The sequence below is a fragment of the Melozone crissalis genome, unplaced genomic scaffold (assembly GCF_028551555.1).
Source record: "Melozone crissalis strain CALT ecotype California unplaced genomic scaffold, PUWL_Pcris_2 ptg000013l_1, whole genome shotgun sequence".
In the NCBI taxonomy this organism is placed as follows: Eukaryota; Metazoa; Chordata; class Aves; order Passeriformes; family Passerellidae; genus Melozone; species Melozone crissalis.
In genome coordinates this window covers 37,121,317-37,142,261 of record NW_026535791.1, presented here as the reverse complement: position 1 = coordinate 37,142,261, position 20,945 = coordinate 37,121,317, and the positions used below count along the sequence as shown (strand labels likewise).

The 20,945-nt window shown below is 38.7% G+C and overlaps 1 protein-coding gene across 1 annotated transcript in view; it reads left to right on the top strand.

Moving 5' to 3' along the window:
• The window catches only part of NALCN (sodium leak channel, non-selective), a 223,498-nt gene extending 203,191 nt beyond the window's left edge, over positions 1-20,307 (top strand). Inside the window, exons 32-45 of the mRNA XM_054271392.1 lie at positions 1,231-1,324; positions 1,858-1,964; positions 2,363-2,437; positions 5,181-5,300; positions 6,296-6,364; positions 8,550-8,698; positions 9,414-9,507; positions 10,287-10,419; positions 10,930-11,045; positions 13,326-13,483; positions 14,133-14,283; positions 15,916-16,065; positions 16,714-16,831; positions 18,090-20,307. Coding sequence (XP_054127367.1) covers positions 1,231-1,324; positions 1,858-1,964; positions 2,363-2,437; positions 5,181-5,300; positions 6,296-6,364; positions 8,550-8,698; positions 9,414-9,507; positions 10,287-10,419; positions 10,930-11,045; positions 13,326-13,483; positions 14,133-14,283; positions 15,916-16,065; positions 16,714-16,831; positions 18,090-18,283 — 1,728 coding nt within the window. The 3' untranslated portion in view covers positions 18,284-20,307. The remainder of the gene's footprint in view (positions 1-1,230; positions 1,325-1,857; positions 1,965-2,362; positions 2,438-5,180; positions 5,301-6,295; positions 6,365-8,549; positions 8,699-9,413; positions 9,508-10,286; positions 10,420-10,929; positions 11,046-13,325; positions 13,484-14,132; positions 14,284-15,915; positions 16,066-16,713; positions 16,832-18,089) is intronic.
• The last annotated feature ends 638 nt before the right edge of the window (positions 20,308-20,945 follow it).

Genomic DNA, 20,945 nt, shown 5'->3' with positions numbered 1-20,945 from the left:
AGCGCAGCTCCTCCAGCCTAGCCCTGCTCACAGTGCTCTGCTCTGTGGTTCCCTTATGATGACCCTGCTTGTGGAACTGGCAGTTTCTGAGCAACAAAGCAATTTGGCACCACTTGATTTTACAAAAATCCACCTTTTTGCCACCTTTTGTCTTGTTTGCAGTGAAGACTCTCCAAGAATATAAAGCAGACATGCTCCTTGGGGGAATGTGTTGCCTTTTAATCTAAGTGTTTCTGAATGGTGCCATTTGGGCCTGACAGGAGTAGTGAGCATCTTTACATCTTCACTTTGTCTGCATTGTATTGGAAGGTACCTCTTCCCAGGGTACCATCTAGGGACACAGCTCCATAAAGAGATCACGTTCACTGACAGGGAGAAATCCTGACCTTATCAGTTGCACAGCCAGCCACAGTTCCAGCATCTACACAATCGAATGCCCAGGTAAGGGCGAAGATCATGCCAGCCCTTAGCCAGCTCAGTGTGGCTCTTTCTGACAGGGACAGGAGCCAAGTGTCTGGAAGACAGGATTTTGACATTTACCTTGAAAAGGTCTCCTTTGTTTTGTAACTCTAGAATCCTTCTGTGAGATTTTACAGTTCTCTAAAGTGATAAGGAACTCGTTTTGAAGGTCATTTTAGATAACGTTCAGTTCTGTTTGAAGTTTGCTCTGTTATGTGAACATTTTTACACATTACCAGCTACCACCATCTACCCTAAAGGTGTGTCTTCGCCTCTCTTTGTGCTTCCTCTGTGGAGAGCTCTTGTAGATTCATAGCATACTATGATTTTATTTCAATTACACCCCAAGCAGAAGAGCTGTGGAGACCAACAGTGGTCTCCTGGAGGGCTCCTTCCCTGAAGAAACTAGTGGCACTAGTAAGTCACGGACTCTCTGCTGCAAAGTCTAGACAAAATCCACCACTCTGCTTCCTGGCAAATGACATTCAGTCAAATGGAAGACCTCCTGCAGTGTTTCATTGCCCACAGTGGGCTGCTGCTACAAAGAGCACCAACTGTGCCTGCTGAGTTGAGTCCCAGAAACTCACAGCTAATGCATCCAGAAATCCTCTTGGGTAACAGCTGATACTTCGGACTCCATTCCCCAAGCAGTGTGTTATTTAAGGGAAGTTGTGTATGTAACTTTATTTCAGGCACCAAAGAGAGTGTTGTTTTCATGTTACAATGCTGTTAAATGACAAAAGCTTTATATGCTTCTCTTTGTTTATTAAGGGGACAGCTTTACTGACTGTAGATCAGAGACGATGGGAAGATCTGAAAAGCAGACTGAAGATAGCACAACCTCTTCATCTCCCACCTCGTCCTGGTATCAAAGATATTTTGATTTTATTCATGTTGAGCCCTAGTGTTCGTAATTCCCCAGGAGTCTGCGATTCAAATTAAAACTGTAATCGTGAGGCCACTAGGAGGTTGTGCATAAGTTAATGTGGAAACAGGCTCCAACTACAGATCTCTCCATAAGGCTATTAAAATCAACCCTAAAAAGGTTGTGCTTCGATGGTTTTAGGATAAGCCTTAATGAAAAATTTATTTTCTAAATGAAAAATATTTGCAGTTGGCTGTAATGATATGAATGGAATGTATTAACCTGACAGCAGTTGAATGATGCACTTGCCCTAAAAGTACCAATGCTTTCATGCAACACTGGTGTTCAGTATTTGAAATTATATGTTCAGAAGGCCCTATTTGATATGGAAAATTGTGGCAGAAAATTAGAAACGTATTTTGAAAATGGGAAAGGATTATTTTGCCTCTAATGAACATGGAAAATATGTCAAGAAATAGGGGGGGAAGTTACTGTGTATTTTGACTCTCCTCCTCAAACTCTTTCTTTTTCAGATAACGATGGCTTTAGAGCGAAGATGTATGATATAACTCAGCATCCATTTTTTAAGAGAACTATTGCTGTACTTGTCCTGGCCCAGTCTGTGTTGTTATCAGTTAAGGTAACTGTGTTTCTTTTAAGTGCTTCATTACAACAGTACAGCATGTGTTTGCACATTTCCTAACACCAGTTAATGATCAATTGGGCCATTAGTGTGATGAATGCAAGAAAATGTGATTTCTAGATACAGCAATCTCAGCTGGCATAGATCACTGTAGATTAATTGTTACTTGTGGAGTTCAGTCAACTTCTGTCTTTTTGTAGTCTGGTCCATTATTTATAATTTCTAGTTAAGGTGGAAATCTGAGAGAGGAGTATACCAAAATGCCATTCCTTTCTGAGTAGATTTTAAAGTGAAATTCATTCATTAACAAAACGCTTAAAAAATTGAGGCAATGAAGAGGCATTTATTCTGTTTAACAGCTATTCTTCTATTAATGGACTGTGCTTGTTTTTCAGTGGGATGCTGCAGATCCAGTAACTGTGCCTTTAGCAACAATGTCTGTTGTTTTCACCTTCATTTTTGTCCTTGAGGTAAAGTAATATATTTTGACTTCTTGAGATTAAGACTTGTATGTATATATTTCATTTGTCTTTAGGGGTGTTTCTCATTCTTCACTAGGGTGTTTATTTCTGAATGTGTACGTGCGGGGTTCTCTATGTCACTTGTCTTTAAACATGTATTGTAAGAAGAAACTTTTAATGTGTTATAGTCATACTTCTCTACACCTTGAGCTTTGTGTCTTTTTATATATATATATTCAAGGCTGAGTATTTAACAGTGTGCTTTGGTGAGCCCAGTGACCTCTTTTCTTGTGGAACATCTCATATTACATTCCCTCCATACAACAAAAGGTCTGTGTTGCCTCGCAGAAGTTCTGCTTCACCCATTTATGTTTTGCCTGGTGTGTTAATCCGCACTCTTCTGTACCTGTGACAAAATCAAACCTATCTCAGCTTTGTTTTGGTTTAAATATCATACTTCATTTTAATATCTTTTTTAAACGTTACTCTCCAGCTCCAGTATTGTCCAGTATTTTATAAGCTACTCTCCAGTATTGTCTATCTTTTGCAGCACAAGTCTGGCTCCAGTGTGGTAGCAGTTCTCTGTCTATGAGAATATTGTGTTTACAAACTCTGCAAGGTGTATTTAGCCTATTTTCATAGGCCTAGAATCTAATTATTTAAACACATTTTGGAAAACATATACTTTTTTAATGTATAAGGATATCCATTTAATATTAAAGAAGATGCTTCCTGTGTGGTTAGGATAGTACATAATTCTTGATAAATTTTTGGTTGACTACTTTTCTTGTCAGTCCCCTCTGAATAGCTGATACTGACCACTATCAGAAACAGGATAGTAGACTATGTTTCCCACTGCTCTAATCCAATCTGACAGTTCCTATGTTCCATTGATAGGTTTTGCCAGTAGTGATGAATAAAAAATGAAGTGAATACCTTGTAGCAGCTGTAGCTAGAGTATGTCCATGTTGTTGCTTCTTTTTTCCCTACCCAGGAGAAATCAATATCTCTGGAGAGACTGAGCAAACACAGAAAAGTTTTATTTGTGTCATACACGGGCAGGTTTTACTTTACCTAGTAACTATGTCTTTGGAAATACTTTTTTCTCTTATACTGCCAGGGGAAACAAATACACTTCTAGGATTTCAAAGGAACTTTGTCAGAGCCAGGAGAAATTTGTTGACTGTCTCAACAGGCAAGCTATCACACTGTGAGTGCACACAATTTATGGAGAGAGGAAGCAGCTTCCTGCTCAAGATCTTCCCTAATGCAGCATAGTCTGGTTACAGAGTCTGCTTTCTGCATAGCTGATGGCCCTGTATCCAATCTAAGAACTCCTGATTCAGCTTTAAACCTCTACTTCTCACATCATATATATGTGGTATAGAAAATTGTAAGAATTTGAAGATCTCACTTTTTTTACCACATTGATGATGACAGAGTAAAGGAGATGTGATTTTTTTATTTCCACGGTGTGGTATTCAGTTCGAGATTATGGACACCTAAAGTTAGATGTTTAAATTCTACATGTGAGGTAGGTCTTAAAACTGTTACTGTGATTGGGGGAGATGAAGGGTGAGATTCAGTTACCTGCAGTAGCCACTCCAGAGTGGCCACTCCAAAAGGCCAGAGACATTTACAGGTCATATGTCACCCCTGCCAGACCCATCCATCCCTCTTCAATTCTCTAGGGCATCTCAGGTAACTGAAGGCAAGATAACTTAGTAACTGAAATGGTAATTAGAGATTCAGAGACCATGTTGTTCACTTTGTAGTCAGGCTTCAGAAAACATTATAAGGCAAAAAGCTAACTGAAAAATCAGCCTTTTACCTCAAGCTAGTGTCCTCTTATATTTGGGGTTGTTTTCAGAAATGTTAAATGGCAGGGTTGCAAGGTGGGATAGAAAAAATAACATAATGAATGCCTGACAGATAAAGTCTTTAAAAAGTAACTCATAACCTGTTCTGAGATTTAATACAACTTGTGTGTGAGAAACTTTTAAGTGTTCCTTCTACATGCATCACTCTACTTTGGTATCCATTACCTGTTGTGACTTTTTCTGTAACTATTAGTATCTATTCTTGAGCTTCTCATCTGCATTCCTGTTACCTAAATTGGAAATGTCAAGCACTTTGGAAGCTTTTACCAGGTTCACTGTCAAATATACTGCCTTTACTGTTCTTAGCTTTTTTATCTTCCATGCTGCTGAGTACAGATGGTGCATAGTGCAGAGTATTCCTTAAAGCAAGAAATATTTGCAATGTAGGAAAGCTTCTTAATAAATTTGAGCTGTAGGTCCTGCAGAACACAATTTTATTCCTGAGTTTAAATGTGTTTATGTGATTTTAGCTTGCTTGCAGACAGTTAGCTAGATAGGATGCTGCTATGACTTGTTTAACTTAAAGCTATTTTAACCCCACATTTACTTCAGCAATCTATACATTAAGCATTCAGTCTGAGGTGGTTAGCTGCACTCCTGTCTTCGATACTTGATGGAGGCAGAGAGACAATTCAGAATGTTGTTTATCCCTTGGTCTTGGTCATCTGTGTACCAGTTTTCCTCCACCTAAGGGAAGCTAATATTATCCAGGTAGTCCACATGGGAATATTTAGCTGAGGTGAAACCTGTCCCTTGTTGTTTAAAACTATTCATAAAATGAACGCAATCAAACATTTTGGAGAATGGAAGAGGATCTCATGGCAAGGGATAATAATTTCTTCATTACAAGTGAGAAATCCTTTTATCCATAGGTCACAATGAAGATTATTGCCATGTCACCTTCTGGCTTCTGGCAAAGCAGGAGAAATCGGTATGATCTCTTGGTGACATCTCTTGGAGTTATATGGGTCATACTTCACTTTGCCTTACTGGTAAGATATACAAAATGCAATTCCAGTGATTAAAACCGTTTTATCTTGAGGCACCAGCAGGGGGATTGCTGCTATATATACAGATAAATCTTTGAGAGTTTAATAAGGCTGAAATATGTCTGAAAGAAACTAAGCTTGATGCTAAGAATTATTGTCTTGTACAGTCATGTAGTGCAAAAATTGTCTTACTGATGCAAGTTAGAGTCTGTAAATGTGGTAGGAAACAAGCCTTTAGGAGGGATGTAAGTGACAAAAGGAAGGAGACTGAAGAGAGTGAGAGCACTTCTAACAAAGGTCTTGGGAGCATGAAGGAAGAAAGAGGCAAGGTACAGAATACAGACAGGACCACAGGACTGGAAGAAGGCATAGTTCAAAACTGCTGAACTATACAAACCCTCCCAAACCCAACAGTGATTCTGTACCACTGGTTTTGTTTAAGGGGCAGTGTTTAATTCATGAAGACATGAAGGAGAGAGAGGAGAAAATCAGCTCTCCCTTCATTTCACACCAATTTTTAAAATTTAACTGCACTCCTAGTTTCTTTATTTACAGGGGAAGAAGAAGAGATGGTTGATAATTGTCATCATTCACAAGTTGCCAAAGTCACAACCCTATAATGTCTGCAGGATTTTCTCTTGTCTGCTCCATGTTCTGTTTGAAGAAAAACCTGTTTCATGTGATTAATAATTTCGCCCTGAAATTCACAGTTTCTCCCTGCTACTAAATAGCTTGGAAGACCTGAGGAGTTTCTGTAATCCAGCAGCTTCCTAGACAAGTACACCAAGCCTGATGGACATAATTAATATAGGACTGAAGGGGTTTTGGCTTGATGTGTGGGGAGAGTTGGTGTGAGTTCTTTCTATTGTTGCTAATCATTTATGATTTCTGTTATTTCATATGGGGACTGCCCTATATTACTAAAAAATCAGTTATGATGATTTGTTCAAGAGATTCCTAGGGGACCATGTTTTAAGTCTTTTGTGTTTGTGTTCCAGAATGCATACACATACATGATGGGGGCATGTGTAATTGTCTTCAGGTTTTTCTCCATTTGTGGAAAGCATGTAAGTATAAATTAGGAGCTACAATTACTGCAGTGCTCATATATAGATTAAAGGACTAGATGCTGTGCATCGCTCATGCAAATTCTGTAAGGCTCTGTTTTCTAGGCAAAAAAACCCCAAAAAACAAAAAAAAAACCAAAATTCAAACACTCAAACAGCAGTCTGCAACTTTACATGCTATATTTAAAATGTCAGGATTTTAAGTAGATTGTATAATAGTTCTATGGTTATTGGAAAAGGTGATTTTTTTCAGAAAACAAAGTGCAGCAGCAATACCACAGCTTTTAAAAATGCGCTCTACAATTTTGAACATACACTGTGCTACTTTCAGCCCTTTTAATTTCAGTTGAGGTATGATGGGCATGCTGGTTTTTTATTTTCACTGTGAGACTATTGTATTGGTGGTTGAATGCATCATCTTATTATGATCGTGCTGTCTTTAAAAAGTTTCTTTTTCCAGTGTGCAGGTCTGTGTCTTTTGTCTCTACAATGTATGTCTTGTCACAATAAAGGATTTATATTCCATTTAAAAACAATTTGGGGCCAAGATATTCTTCTGAAAACACTGAGATGGTGACAAAGCAAGTCACTTCTCAAGTTTACATTTCTTTTTTGTTTGGATTTCTTCTGGTATAATTGAGAGTAGACTGGCAGAATAAGCATAAGCAGAGAACAAACACATTTATTTAACAAGTGGTGACACTGCATTCCCTTGCTATGGAACTTCTTAGACTATCCAAATATTTTCTATGAAGTCTGACATATTAAAGTAAATGTGATGAAAAAACTGCTGTACTAGGTTGCCAGGGTTAAGAACAGTAAGTCAAAGGGTTTGTTCATTAAAGATAAAAAGTTTTCCTTTAATCAAACTACACAGAACTTGTTGAGCCTTCGACGTCAAATGAAAAATCCTTGCTTCTCCTATGCAGCCAGACCAAGTGATTGCCTTCAAAGCTTTCTGATTGATTCTAAAGTTTTTTTCAAGGTTTTAACCTAGTCATTTGTACTTTCATGTTACCAGCTGTATCAGTTTCACTAATTTACCCATCCTAATGCAATGTGATGACTAAAGGTCAGCAGGAATTTGGCATGATTATAAAGAAAAGTAACACCCTCAGTCCCATTAAAGGGAATTTTTTATCATATCCAAAGTTTTTAAAAGTGTTAGGACAATCTAGGGCAGTAAATTCATCAAGAGTAAAATGTAAAATATACATACATGGAAAATTAATATCTATTATCAAAGCACACAGCATATGAAGTTTTCAAAATTATGCTCTCATTTTGTGTTCTTTGGCCAACTTCACAGAATCATAGACTCTCAGAGTGGTTTGGTTTGGAAGGGACCCTAAAGATCATCTCATTCCAACCCCCTGCCATGGGCAGAGACACCTGCTACTAGACCAAGTTACTCAAAACCCCATTCAACCTGTCCTTGAACGCTTCCAGGAATGGAGTGTCCAGAGCTTGTTTGGGCAACTTGTTCCAGTGCCTCACCACCCTCACAATGAATTTCTTCCCAATTCCAAATCTAAACCTCACCTCATTCAGTTTAAACCCACTTACTCTTGTGCTGTCATTGCATGCTCTTGTAAAAAGTCCCTCTCCAGCTCTCTTGTCACCCCCACTTAGGTACTGTAAGGCTTCTGGAAGACGTCCTTGGTCTTTCACAAACTCCCATGAGAAATTACTGGCTTAAAGAAGCTGTAATGATCTTAAGAAAATCTCTTTCTCTGTACATGAAATTATTCCTTTAGGTAGGCAGCAGCATCTGTGATTTCTGTCTAACAGTTAGGATCACTTTTAGATTAGCCCAAAGTAGTTTACTGCACCACTGTTCATGCAGTGACAATGCTGATACTTCAGGAGAATACTGATCCTGGGATATTATAGTTAAACTTATGCTGTACCATCACTGTAATATCCTGCACTGTACTATCCTATATTACTTTCTGAGGAGCAACATCTTGACCTTGTGAATGAGGAAGATATGCTGATGTCTGTAACAAGTAAAAGCAAACACAGTTCAAATCACATTCACAATGTACCATTTTACTGAGCTCATCCATTAATGAATGTGTCTAAAGGATTTGCTGTCAAAATGGCAAGTGCAAAAGCTCACATTTATGTTTTGTCTTTGCTTTCCTGAATGCTGTCATGGATTGCTTTTTCTCTGTCTTTCCAGGTAACACTGAAAATGCTTCTCCTGACTGTGGTTGTCAGCATGTACAAGAGTTTCTTCATCATAGTGGGCATGTTCTTACTGCTTCTTTGTTATGCTTTTGCTGGAGTGGTGTTATTTGGTACAGTGAAATATGGAGAGAACATTAACAGGTACAGTATGGAGTTCCCACCTCACAGGGATGTTCTTTAAACACCCTGAAGAAATCACATCTGCTAGAGAAGTTTATCTGTGGTAAAAAACAGGCAGATCTGCAGGTCTGGCTGAAGACCTCTAAGCAGAATTTCTGATAGGAGACACTGAGCCATCTTTCCAGTCTTTGTGCATTGGACAAACGACACCTGATCCAACCCAGAGCAGACTGAGAGCTGCTCTTCGTTATGCCAGCTGAAGTATGATGGAAGCAGTACTGTGCTAGCCCACAAGAGGCTGAAACACAGTGTGCCTACTGCATCCTACTGGCATCACCCAAGAACAGGATCCATATAGCTGATACAGAACCCATAGGCTGATACAGAAGGGAGGCAGTTCTTTGAACTGGCTGTTAGCTAGAGATTTCCCAGTTATCATCAGGCTTACAGAAGAAAATGGAGACAGGAAATGGGACCTGGCCTTGAGTTTTCTTTAGTTCTCTGATAAAATGAGCTAAAATACTCAGACCTCTTCTGAGCTAGAGTTCATTTATTGTATCTTAAGTCATTAAATAAATAATTCAATGGACTCATTCAAATAATACTGTAATTATTTTTAGTTTAAAATAGAAGAACAGTAGAAAATGGAATTTTTTTTTTCTTGCCAACATTTTAATTCTGGGAAGTGAAATGATCTCTCACTCTCAATCTTTCTCTCTCTCTCTTTTTAAAACAGACATGCAAATTTTTCATCAGCTGGCAAGGCTATTACTGTACTCTTCAGGATAGTTACTGGAGAAGACTGGAACAAAATTATGCATGACTGCATGGTAATTACAATACTGCCAGAGATAAGTAGACAAGAAATGAAAGATACCATTCCATCTTAAACTGTTTTCAGTATCATAACTTTGTACAAGGAATGCTGGGCTTGCCTTTATCACTTCAAGAAAATAATGTTCACTAAACTTCAGAATATGATGCACAAATTGCAGTTCCAGTCTCATACTCACAGAGTAATATTTCATAGAGCTGGGCCATTAGATGATTTAAAACCAAAAATAAACAGATGGTTTCAAAATCAGAAATGCAGTAAGTCACTTTTTCACTATTATCTCTGCTTTGACTGGGGCAAGGTGTCTATTCTGATTTACCTTGTCTTTGATTCCTGCACGTTGGCTTATTCCATGTGAATGATAGTCTGGATGACCTCAGAATTCCTCCTTGAATCATTATATTTTGCCCAAGTAAATGTTTGTCTGTGCTTTCCATTGCAAGGAAAATCATATGCCTCTCCTTTTTAAAAGTAATGAGCTGGGAAGAAACATTTTGAAAATCACTGTGCTTCAAAGCACCAGCTTGTTCCTGTATAATGGCATGAGGCACAATGTGCCCTTTATATGGTGGTAAGATCTATGCCCCAGCCTTTTTTGTCATAACTCTCTCTCTTTCCTGGTTTCCTGTCTACTAATGGAAGAGAAACAACCTGCCCACAGTAATGCTCACAGTATTATTCCGTAATTGGGAAGCCTTAAAGAAATAATAGTCTTAAATATTAGATTGATTATTATAATTATTTTTTTTTACTTTGTTTTCTTTTGTTTTGAAGGTTCAGCCTCCATTTTGTACACCAGATAACAGCACCTACTGGAAAACAGACTGTGGAAATTACGCTGGTGCTCTCATGTATTTCTGTTCCTTCTATGTCATCATTGCATACATCATGCTAAATTTGCTTGTTGGTAAGTGAAAACAGACATTAATACCAACAAGGTATATCTTGGCATGTAGTATGTTAGATGTGAGGCTGTTGTGCTGTTCAGTATGAGGCTACCTTGTACCTTCAGCGTTACCTTGCATGCATATAATGATTTTGATAGTTCTTTGGCTAAATCTCAGGAAATTTGGGAAGGAAATCTTTTGGAACAAAGAGATATTTTCTATTTGTAGAATAGACTTGCCCTACAGAACACTGATTCTCAGCTCTTATTTCTTCAGTTAATCTTTGTTCAAACATCACTGGAATTCACTTAATTGATCTGAGATGTTAGATTAGGCATCTCACCAGCATTTAAGATACAGTTTTTAAAAAGCATGGTGAATATTGGTTTAGCAAGACAGTATATTATGCTTTTAAACTCCTTGTCTTAGCATACAGGCATTTGTTAATATGGAGTTTGCACAACAGAACTAGATGTTACAATGTAACTACAGGATTTCTTTAAGGTGTATATTCTTCTTGTGGTTTTCAGCTATCATTGTGGAGAATTTCTCATTGTTTTACTCAACTGAAGAAGATCAGCTTTTAAGTTATAATGACCTAAGGCATTTTCAAATTATATGGAACATGGTTGATGACAAAAGAGAGGTAAGAAATAATAATTTCTTGATAATAAGAAGAGATACAGTAAATTTCCAGTTTTTCTTGAAAAGGAATATGAGGGGAGAAAAGTGTGACAAAATTCTCTGAGCAGTTACTGTTCAAATTTGAGATGTGAGCATGATCTAATGTTTTTCATGGCCCTTCACATATTAACCTGTATTCTATGAAGTGCTTATAATAGCAGTTTTACAAACAAACATAACTATTTATAGGATCAATATAATAGCATCTTTCCTCCCAGCTCCCTGAGAGTTAGTCCCTTGGAAGTCTGCAGATTCATATCCATTTTTTTGTGTCTGATCTTAAGAAGATCTTTGCTGAGATTTCAGCACTGCAAAATTCTTATGGGGAGGCTAATCAAGTATGGGCTGAGTGAGAGGAAGTGGACTGAAAACTGTCTGCACAGGCAGGCCCAGAGGGTGAGGGTGGGCAGGACAGGTTCTAGTTGGAGGCCAGGAACTCCTTGTGTGCCCCAGGGGTCAATATTGGCTCCAGTCCTGCTCAATATCCTCATTAATGACATGGGCAGAGTGGCAGAGGGCACCCCCAGCACATTTGCTGATGACATCAAGCTGGGCAGAGTGGCTGATTTGGCACAGAGTCGTGCTGCCATCCAGAGGGACCCTCACAGGCTGCAGAAGTGGGCTCAGAAGCCTCATGAGGTTCAGCAAGGAAAACTGCCATGTCTTGCACCTGGAGAAGAATAAACCAAGGCACAGTACATGCTTCGGCCATGCAGCTGGAAAGCAGCTTGGCAGTAAAAGACCTTTAAGGGACACCAGTGGACACGAAGCTGAACATGAGCCATCATTTCCCTTGCAGAAAAGAGGGCCAATGATATCCTGGGCAGCATTAGACAAAGTATTGCCAGCAGGCCAAGGCAGAGAGGGTCCTTCTGCTCTGCTCAGCACTGGTGAGGCCACAGCTGGAATCCTGGTTTGGTTCTGGGCTCTCCTGTACACAGAGACATGGACATACTGGAGAGTCCAGCAAAGGGACACAAAGATGATGAAGAGACTGGAACAGTCACCTGAGAGGAAAGGCTGAGAAAATTGGCACTGTTCAGCCTGGAGAAGGTTTAGGGTAATCCCATCAATGTGTATAAACATCTGCAGGGAGGGTGCAAAGAGGACAGAGCCAGGCTCTGCTCAGGGATGCCCAGTGACAGGGCTGGAGGCAACGGGCACAGCCTGAAACACAAGAGCTGCCTCTCAACATCAGGGAACTGTTTGTCACTGTGATGATGACTGAGCACTGGCACAGGTCTTCCTTGGGTGTTTGTGGAGTCTCCATCCTTGGAGATACTCAAAGCCATCTGGACCTGATCCTGACTTTAGGAGACCCTGATTGAGCAGAGGGGTGAGACAAGGTGAGGTCCAGAGTTTCCTTCGAACCTCAACCATTCTGTGATTCTGAAATGAGAATAACATCTGGGAGACTGAGCTGCTCAAATGCCCACACAAATTAAATAATAATCTGAATGATTCATGACATCACTGATATTTGAGTGTGAACAACATTATGGTGAAAGTAGTTGGTTGTCTGTAGTTGGCTCATGGCTGTGCTGGAGAGGGAAGCTGCAGCCTGTACTCATGAGGGTAAGAAAGTTCTGAATCCATGGTACCCAGCACTGACAGAATCTCTTTGATGTGGAGAACCTTACAGCAAAAATAGTTCTGATGAGGCTCATTTAACAGAACAAAAGATACTTGAAGTTTGTGAATACCACAGTTTTAGAGGGAAGTACACCCAGTCTTAATTTTGTAGCAACAGATAGAGGTTGTCACCAAAAGTGCAGGATGTGCTGCCTCTTAGAGCAGATAACCTTTAAAAAGCCAGTAAACTCTCAACATTCTCTTGCTCATTCAGAGATGCACAGAGAAGGGCACAGGTTTACAACAAATTATAGACACGCCTATGAGTGTTTAAACTATGGTCTAATTTCCATTTTACAGAGGCAGCTCTTTGGGAATATGATTCTAATTACAGATGAATGCAAATGGGGAAACTAAATCCCCAAGCAATTTTGAAAAATTCTGGCAAAATGAACGGCATAGATTCTCATTGTATATGAGTCAAATAATCACAAAGACTTCTGTGAATTTGCTGAAGAACTGGCTGAGTGTGCACATTCTTCAGCAATGAGTTCACAGTGACTTAAATATGCTAGGAGAAATAGTTTTTCTCTCAGCGATCAAGTTGAATGTCTGAGTTGGTTGTTAGATCACAGTAATAATTTACCATCAATTGTGCAATTTAACACAGGGTGTAATCCCTACCTTCCGAGTGAAATTCCTGCTGAGGCTTCTGCGAGGCAGGCTGGAGGTGGATCTCGACAAGGACAAGCTGCTGTTCAAGCACATGTGCTATGAAATGGAGCGGCTCCACAACGGTGGCGATGTCACTTTTCACGACGTGCTCAGGTACACTGAGATTTTCTCCACATTTTAGAACAGGTATAACAGCCTGTGTTTCTTTCCAGGCTATCAGGTAGCACTTAGGCTCAGGAGAAGGCAAGACTGATAGCCAGAGGCCCTGTAATTTTAAATGTTTTACAAAAATTAGATTTCCCTTTTTTTCCCTACAAAAATATTAGTGATGGCAAACACAGGTCCTAGGGAATCAGCTTTAAGTAATTTTAACATTTTCATTGCAGGAGGTTTGTCACAAACTACAGTGACATGCTCCTCTTGTATCCCAACTAATGAAATGTACCTTCAAGTGAAGCAACATGACAGTGAGCCTGACTAGAAATAAAATAGATATGGGAACATTATCCAAGTGTAAACACTTAGGGAGGGAAAAAACCCAAACCATCAAAAATGCCCTAATTGCTTACAGTTCAGCAGTTCACCTACAGGACAGCTGGATGTTGGTGATAAGGTCTTTGTTTTGAGCACAGTAAGTCTCTTCTAGAATCATCTCAGCAATTTTTTTTTAACTTCAAATGTGAATTTACTGTGCACACCTGAATTATGTATTTTCGCACCAAGGTCTTAAGTATGAACTTTGATTCTCTAAAAAATGCAAAGACACCAGAATTTAAATATAAATTAATTGTTTTTCTTCCAGCATGCTTTCATATAGGTCCGTTGATATCAGAAAAAGTCTTCAACTGGAAGAGCTGCTTGCCAGGGAGCAACTGGAATATACCATAGAAGAGGAGGTGGCCAAACAGACCATACGAATGTGGCTGAAAAAGTGCTTAAAGCGAATCAGAGCAGTAAGTCAAGCTAAAGCAGTATCTAAATGGTTACATCAATTGAACTGCTCAACAATGCTGGAATCTGTGTCCCTATGCTTCCTTTACTTTGGAGTCATGATAATACTTATTTGAAGTATGTAGCAGTTGCTAACTGAGCAAAAAAAAGTTTGTTACAGCTCTACAAAAATAGAGCTGTTTGTTGCAGCTCTACAGTGCTACAAAAATAAGCATCTTTTGAAGGCAAAAACTATATTCCTTTCCAAACTTTATCTGTCTTTTCAATACAGGAAGGTGCATATGCAGAGACCAAAGTCAAAGGAATTAAGAAAAAAAAAAATTAGATGGAATTTTATAGGCCTAATCCTTCCTCACGTAATGTAATTGTATAATTTCCTTGCCTCTGCTGGCAGATGAGAAACCTGTAGATCACTCTCCAGATGGAGCCTGTATTAAGACAAATCATTTGAGTGAGCCATTACAGTTACTGTGTGTGCAGATGAGCAGTGTCTACATGGAAAGCAGGTGTATGGACCAAGTCACAACATGGTTGCATTGATGACTGATTTTTCAGCTAGTATGAGTCTGACTCCAGGTTTTGACACATATATTTTTTGTTTTTATAAAAAATTACTTCTTGTGATAGAAGATTTTTCATAGTGATTTGTCAACATGGCATCTGTCTTCTGTTTGTAAATTTATACAAATACTTAGCTGGATATTTTGAATATGATGTAAATTCCAGCTGAAACATCAGGGCTCAATGATACATAGTTTCATTTTGATTTTATCTCTGTGATAATAATGGCAGTAAATTTAATCTCAGCTCTCATTTCTGGGTTTGTTCAACTCTGTTGTTCATTTCATTATGATACCAAACTACACTATGATAAAGTAAATATGCTATTCATTTCACTCTAATAATATGGTTCAGATCATTTCACATTCTATGAACCTTTTATAAACTGAATGTAATTATGGAAGTTAAGATATATTTTGAAATTCTCTTGTTGTTCTCTAAGTCTCCCTAGAGGGATCATGTGAAAATTACCCAGGAAAGTGAAACCCTTCCTAAGTGCTGTTTATTTTAATTTAAAAGAAAATTAGATTGTAAAATTGTAATGGTAGTAGGTTTGTTTTTCTATTTGTACTGTAAATCTATACTTAGTCCCAAGGTTTTCACTACTATTTGATTCAGTTTTATTGACAGCCCTCTCCAAAGCCCATGAAAGAAATCAGAATTTTTTCATTGCATTCATGTAATTCTCTATGAATCTATGTAATTCCCTGTGAATCTCTATCAATTTCCTCGTTTCTTTTTCTTTGCAAGAACTTTTAAATGATAAATTCAAAACTTTGTATGTGTTTAAACTCTAGGTTTAAATCAACCTAGAGTTGATTGAGCAATGTGCCTTCCACTTAATGTAGTTCATAAATTTCATCCTCTACTCCCTAAAGGTTGGAAATATGCTAGAATTCACTTTATTTAAATAGCAACATCTAATACATGGATCTTTGTTGATGTACCTGGAATTCACAGCTGGTGCTCACTGTTCAGTTAAATATTTGGAATACTTTTTTTAAAAAAATCAAACACTTTGGTGTGACAGAGCAATGACAACATTTTCTTCATCACATACTGTACCTTGACAGAAACAGCAGCAGTCGTGCAGCATTATCCACAGCCTGCGAGAGAGCCAACAGCAGGAGCTGAGCCGGTTTCTGAATCCTCCCAGCATTGAGACAACACAGCCAAGTGAAGATATGAATGCTCTTAATCAAGATAACAGTGTGCAGCCAGAGGTATGTTATCCAGAAAACTATCAACTACTCATAATAAATTCAGAAAACTTCCATATTTCTTATTTGTTCTTTTTTAAACATCATTTTAACTGAAAAAAAAAATTAAAAAATAATACTTTGTTTTGTTTCAGTCTTTGCCATCAGATGCTCTAAGGCAGAAATTCCCCAACATATTTAGCTGTCTAGCCATCACCATAAAGGGCAAACTCAGCTGTACCACTCTGTCAGCCCCAGCTTTCAGCTCTTGCATGAGCTGTGTGGAGGCTTAGAGATGTGAAGCTTTCCAGTTCAGACATTTTGAAGTAGTGTTTACACTGAGAGGGAGAACACTGGGCATGCTGGGACCTCTGAGCAGAATAGGAAATATAGAAGGTACAACATAACGGCTTTCCACAATGGTTGTAGTAGGCTGAGAATAATTTCATACCCTTCAACAGGACAAATGCCTTTGGGAGCCCACATGACCTTTCTGCTTTTGTGTGTTAGTAGTAGTTTTCTGAGGTATTAAAGAGCAGAAAGCATGCTGCCCTAACCAATGGCAATATGTTTTGTTTGTATTCATTGATAAAGCTTGAAACAGGATAGAAAGGTATCCCTTCTAGGGTTACCTAGGGGAGCTATAACTGAGATTCCTTTTTCTCTGTCCAGACAAGTAGCCAGCAACAGCTCCTCAGCCCGACACTTTCTGACAGAGGTGGCTATAGACAAGACGCTGGAGATGCTGGGAAACCTCAGCGGAAATTTGGACAATGGCGCTTGCCATCAGGTAAGTGAAAAAGGTTTGTCAGTAAAGTCCCCACATGCAAAATTTCTGTTGTGCAATAGCAAGGCCAAGAAGGCTTCATGATTCACAATCCTCCCTCCTGGCTGCTGCTTGCACCTACATCAGGGCTTTCCTGTCCTCATGCCTGTTGGAATAAAGCAGTTTCTTCCTTTCTTCACAATTCAGAAAGTTTGGAGGATGCTCAAACATTGCCCTGTGAAGTGGTTACATTTTTTACTTTTTCATACATTGGCTCAGGACCTTTTACATCAGTCAGTCCTATTCTGAATCAGAGTGCTGCCCTCAAAGGCTGCCACTGTTCAGACCCTGATCATATCTAAGTGGAAGCAGGAGGGACAGTAATGCTGTTCTGTGGACTACCATTGACCCTATTTTTGTTGCCAGTGTACTTGTCCAAGAAACAGGATAGTTTAATAGAAAGCTTTCAATCCATTACTTCATTTAAATATCACTGAGCAGCAAAGATCAACATTTTGTTGGAAAAGAGAGAAAGAGTGAGAGGAAGCATGCTAAGGAGGAGTCATAGTCAACTGCACAGGTTTTACAACTGAGGAATCTTAAAAAAATGAATAGCTAAGGATTTCCTTTCTTAGCACTGATCTGGTCTGTGTCAGTTTTGAACATTCCTCAGTGGATAGTCCTAAAAAAGAGGGTCATTTCCATGCACAATACAGCTGTATTATAAGTAGTCAGCGTCCAGTCCAGCAAAGACAGGTATTTAAGATCATGAATAGCATAATTAAGATCAGCTGGGGGGCCTCTATACTTAGACATGTGCCATACCATCGACCTGTACCTGTTTCAACCCCTAGGCCATTGTAAAGTATCACTTTCTAGATGTAGCTGCCAATCCTAAAAGCACCTCCCCACCCCCCGTTCTTCACATTTACTACTTTCACTGTTTTGCCAGCAGCTTAGCTCATGTAAGTTCTGCCTAAATCATTTAGGTTGCAATTAGCTGGATAAGAAGAGATCTTTTGCATCAGTTATCACAGCAGAAGGAAATGAGGCACTGCTCAGTTAAACTGCTCTGCCAGCAGATTAGTGGGAGCAGTGTGAACATCTGGACCTGGGAAAACAAACAAACAAACAAATTAGAACAAAGCCCTACCCTCTCTGAACTAAATCAGTTTAAAGGTGCCCTAGTCTAGCTAGATATCTATACCTGAATTCTAAGCAAAAATGTTCAAGAAGCAGATCTCTAAACAGAACTTTCTGAACTTTCTGTTTAATTTCCTAGCCCCCAAACCAATAAGCCATTCAGTGTCCTCAGTCAACCTCCGTTTTGGTGGACGTTCAACTATGAAATCTGTTGCATGCAAAATGAATCCTATGTCTGATGCTGCTTCCTGTGGATCAGAAGTCAAGAAATGGTGGACAAGACAATTAACTGTGGAGAGTGATGAGAGTGGAGAGGACCTTCTTGATATCTGAGAAGCATTTAAGTAATTTCAATCACAATCTAATTTTCTATGCTGAATTAAAGATGCTGTGATGTATGATTTCTTTAAAATCAATGTCATAAATTTTCTCTTACGCTTATCCTCCCTGCCATATGAAGTGTAGCCCACACTTCTGTGTTAGAATTGACTTCTGTAGGTACTAACTGTACTCTAAGAAACTTGTATACTATAGCAGTACTAACAAAGCCAGAAAGACTATAATGCCTTTAGCAGACAGAGCATTGAATGGTGTCATGTGTTCTGTAAAATCATAGTGAAAATTTTATATACACACCTCTGCGCTTTCCTTCAACCTTTACCATACTTTAAAGTGGCAACACTTTACAGGGGTAATGTATTTCTTCTCATTTTGTTTTCCTCACTTAGTAACATTTCTTTAGAAAAATTTTATTATTCACAAATGACCTGAAGAGGTCAGCACTGACTTCATGTTCAAGGGAAGTATTTTTACTAAGCACAGATACTGAATTACAATTCTAAGCTTTCACTGGACCTTTTTTTAAAATATGCAAGATACAGGATTACTTATTTTAAAAATAGAAGGTGAAGAATTGGCTTTTAAAATGTAAATATCTTTGAGGTTTGGTTAATTATGCAAAGAGCTTGATTTTCATAGAGAAAATGGGGTGGGGGGGGAGGGAAGGAAAAAAATACATGAAAAACTGTGCATTTAGGCATCCAGCAGAAGATTTTCACATGTAAAACATGGGTTTATGCTTCATTTTCAGCATATACTGGTTACATATATGTGTAGTGTCATTATTCTTCTTTTAATTGGGTCCCATTTTTCTTGTGTACTCCTAAGGATTTCTTCTTGTCTGTGATAAAAATTAGCATGTTGGCGATTCTAATTACAAAGTAATATTGTATGTCTTTAAAAATACATTCAGTTTTGACTGCATAGGTAGAATTTTACTTGCCCATGTTACTGCTCATGCTGCAGGCCTGCAAAGGTGAGGCATGGCACTGTGCTGTGGCTGAGTACCTTTGTCCCTTTTATCCCAGCACATCATGTTTGGCATGTTGGCTTTCAGTTGTTTCACAAGGCACCAGTAGCGCTACATTATTGCCAGTGAAAAGCAGCTCTCCTTTCATAAAAGCTTTTCCAGTGAAAGGCCAATGCTGTACAGATATGGAGGCAGAGAAGGAGAGCCACAAAACACGACCATGTTCGCTAGTTCCCAAATCTAAGGCTGTCAGAAAATGTGGGGTAAAATTGTGCCCTTCCCTCAGGGAAGAACTAAGAGGTTGCAGATTTTGTTGCTTGGCCCCTGACTAGGTTTTTAGCAGAGCTGGGACCTTTCTGTTACCATTGTTTCCTATGGAAATGATAGTTTGCTCTAACATGGCCTGATGTGAGATCTTGTAAGAGGCTCACAGTTTATCTACATCACCACTTCAAAAATATATCCTTTCAAAAACAGACAAAAGCCAGTATTTTGCAAATTTTTCTGGCCAAGATATTAATCTAAAATGGTCAGAATATACCAGTGAAAACACACAGATGCCTTCACCAAAAATGCAAAATTAGTTTTGACTATGAAATACAGCTTTCTTGGCATCTGTCAGTGTTTTTTCCCATTGTATGGTTGAACATTGTTTAGATTTTTTTTCTAGAATAATGGTATTGAACTTATCTGTATTTTGTGGGGGGTTTATGCGTTTTGAGGTATATTTAAGTTTAAATCTAGTCAACTGTAACTCTATAGTAAAAGAATATGTGCATTCTCTTGTTTAATAGATCATGAACCATCAACAAAACTTCATATGCAAATCCATTACTTTGTTCTGTTTTGTGCTTGTTTAAGTTGAGTTTTTGTATATATAACAGGAAGACAAATATTGGATTTATAAAAGAGAGTATCTCTGACAGTTCAATAATACATTGAACTGCAGATCATTCTTGCTGCAAGCCTTCTTTTTAAAAAATCTGGCAAACATTTTTTCCTTGCCTTACAGTACACTGTCAATAAAAGTGAGTTGCTTTAAGCAATATTCCTCCCTCTGGTTTTTGTTGTAACTGCATTGGCTGTATGTGGCTCATCCATGATAATGCTGCATAGTAACAATCTCTGTGGTTTGTACAGGGTTATGTAGCGGTGCTTTCAAACTCTTGCAATTGAGGGGCTTTGGTTTTTTCACTCCAGCAACTGACCTCATCAGTACTACCACAAGGGGTCTCAGTCAAAAGATAGCTCTAAATAGGACTGTTCATTCTGTATTTTTATTTAACCCACTTTTTCTTTGCTTCAGAGCCTGGATATGTCTGTGTATGTGTGTGGGGGGATGCATGCACCATTTTACTTTTGCAAATATAGGAAGTGGAATGAAGTTATGAAGGTATTAAAATAAAATATACACAGTCACACAAGCAACCAGTTAAAGGTAAAAACCTCCCTTGCACAGCACTGCCAACATAACTAAAGAGGGTCATACTCTGCAGCAGAGAAACCAATGCACATTTGTACATGAAGGTGAAAAGCAGAGAAGAGAGCTGAAGAATGACTGGAGTTCAAAGAGATTGCGCCAACAATGGAGAGACACAAAAAGGAAACAGTGTGTCAGGAAGTCAGAGAGTCCAGACAGCCTTAGAGAAAAGCCTTAGGAAGAAATCCTAAGCAAAGGTAAACAAA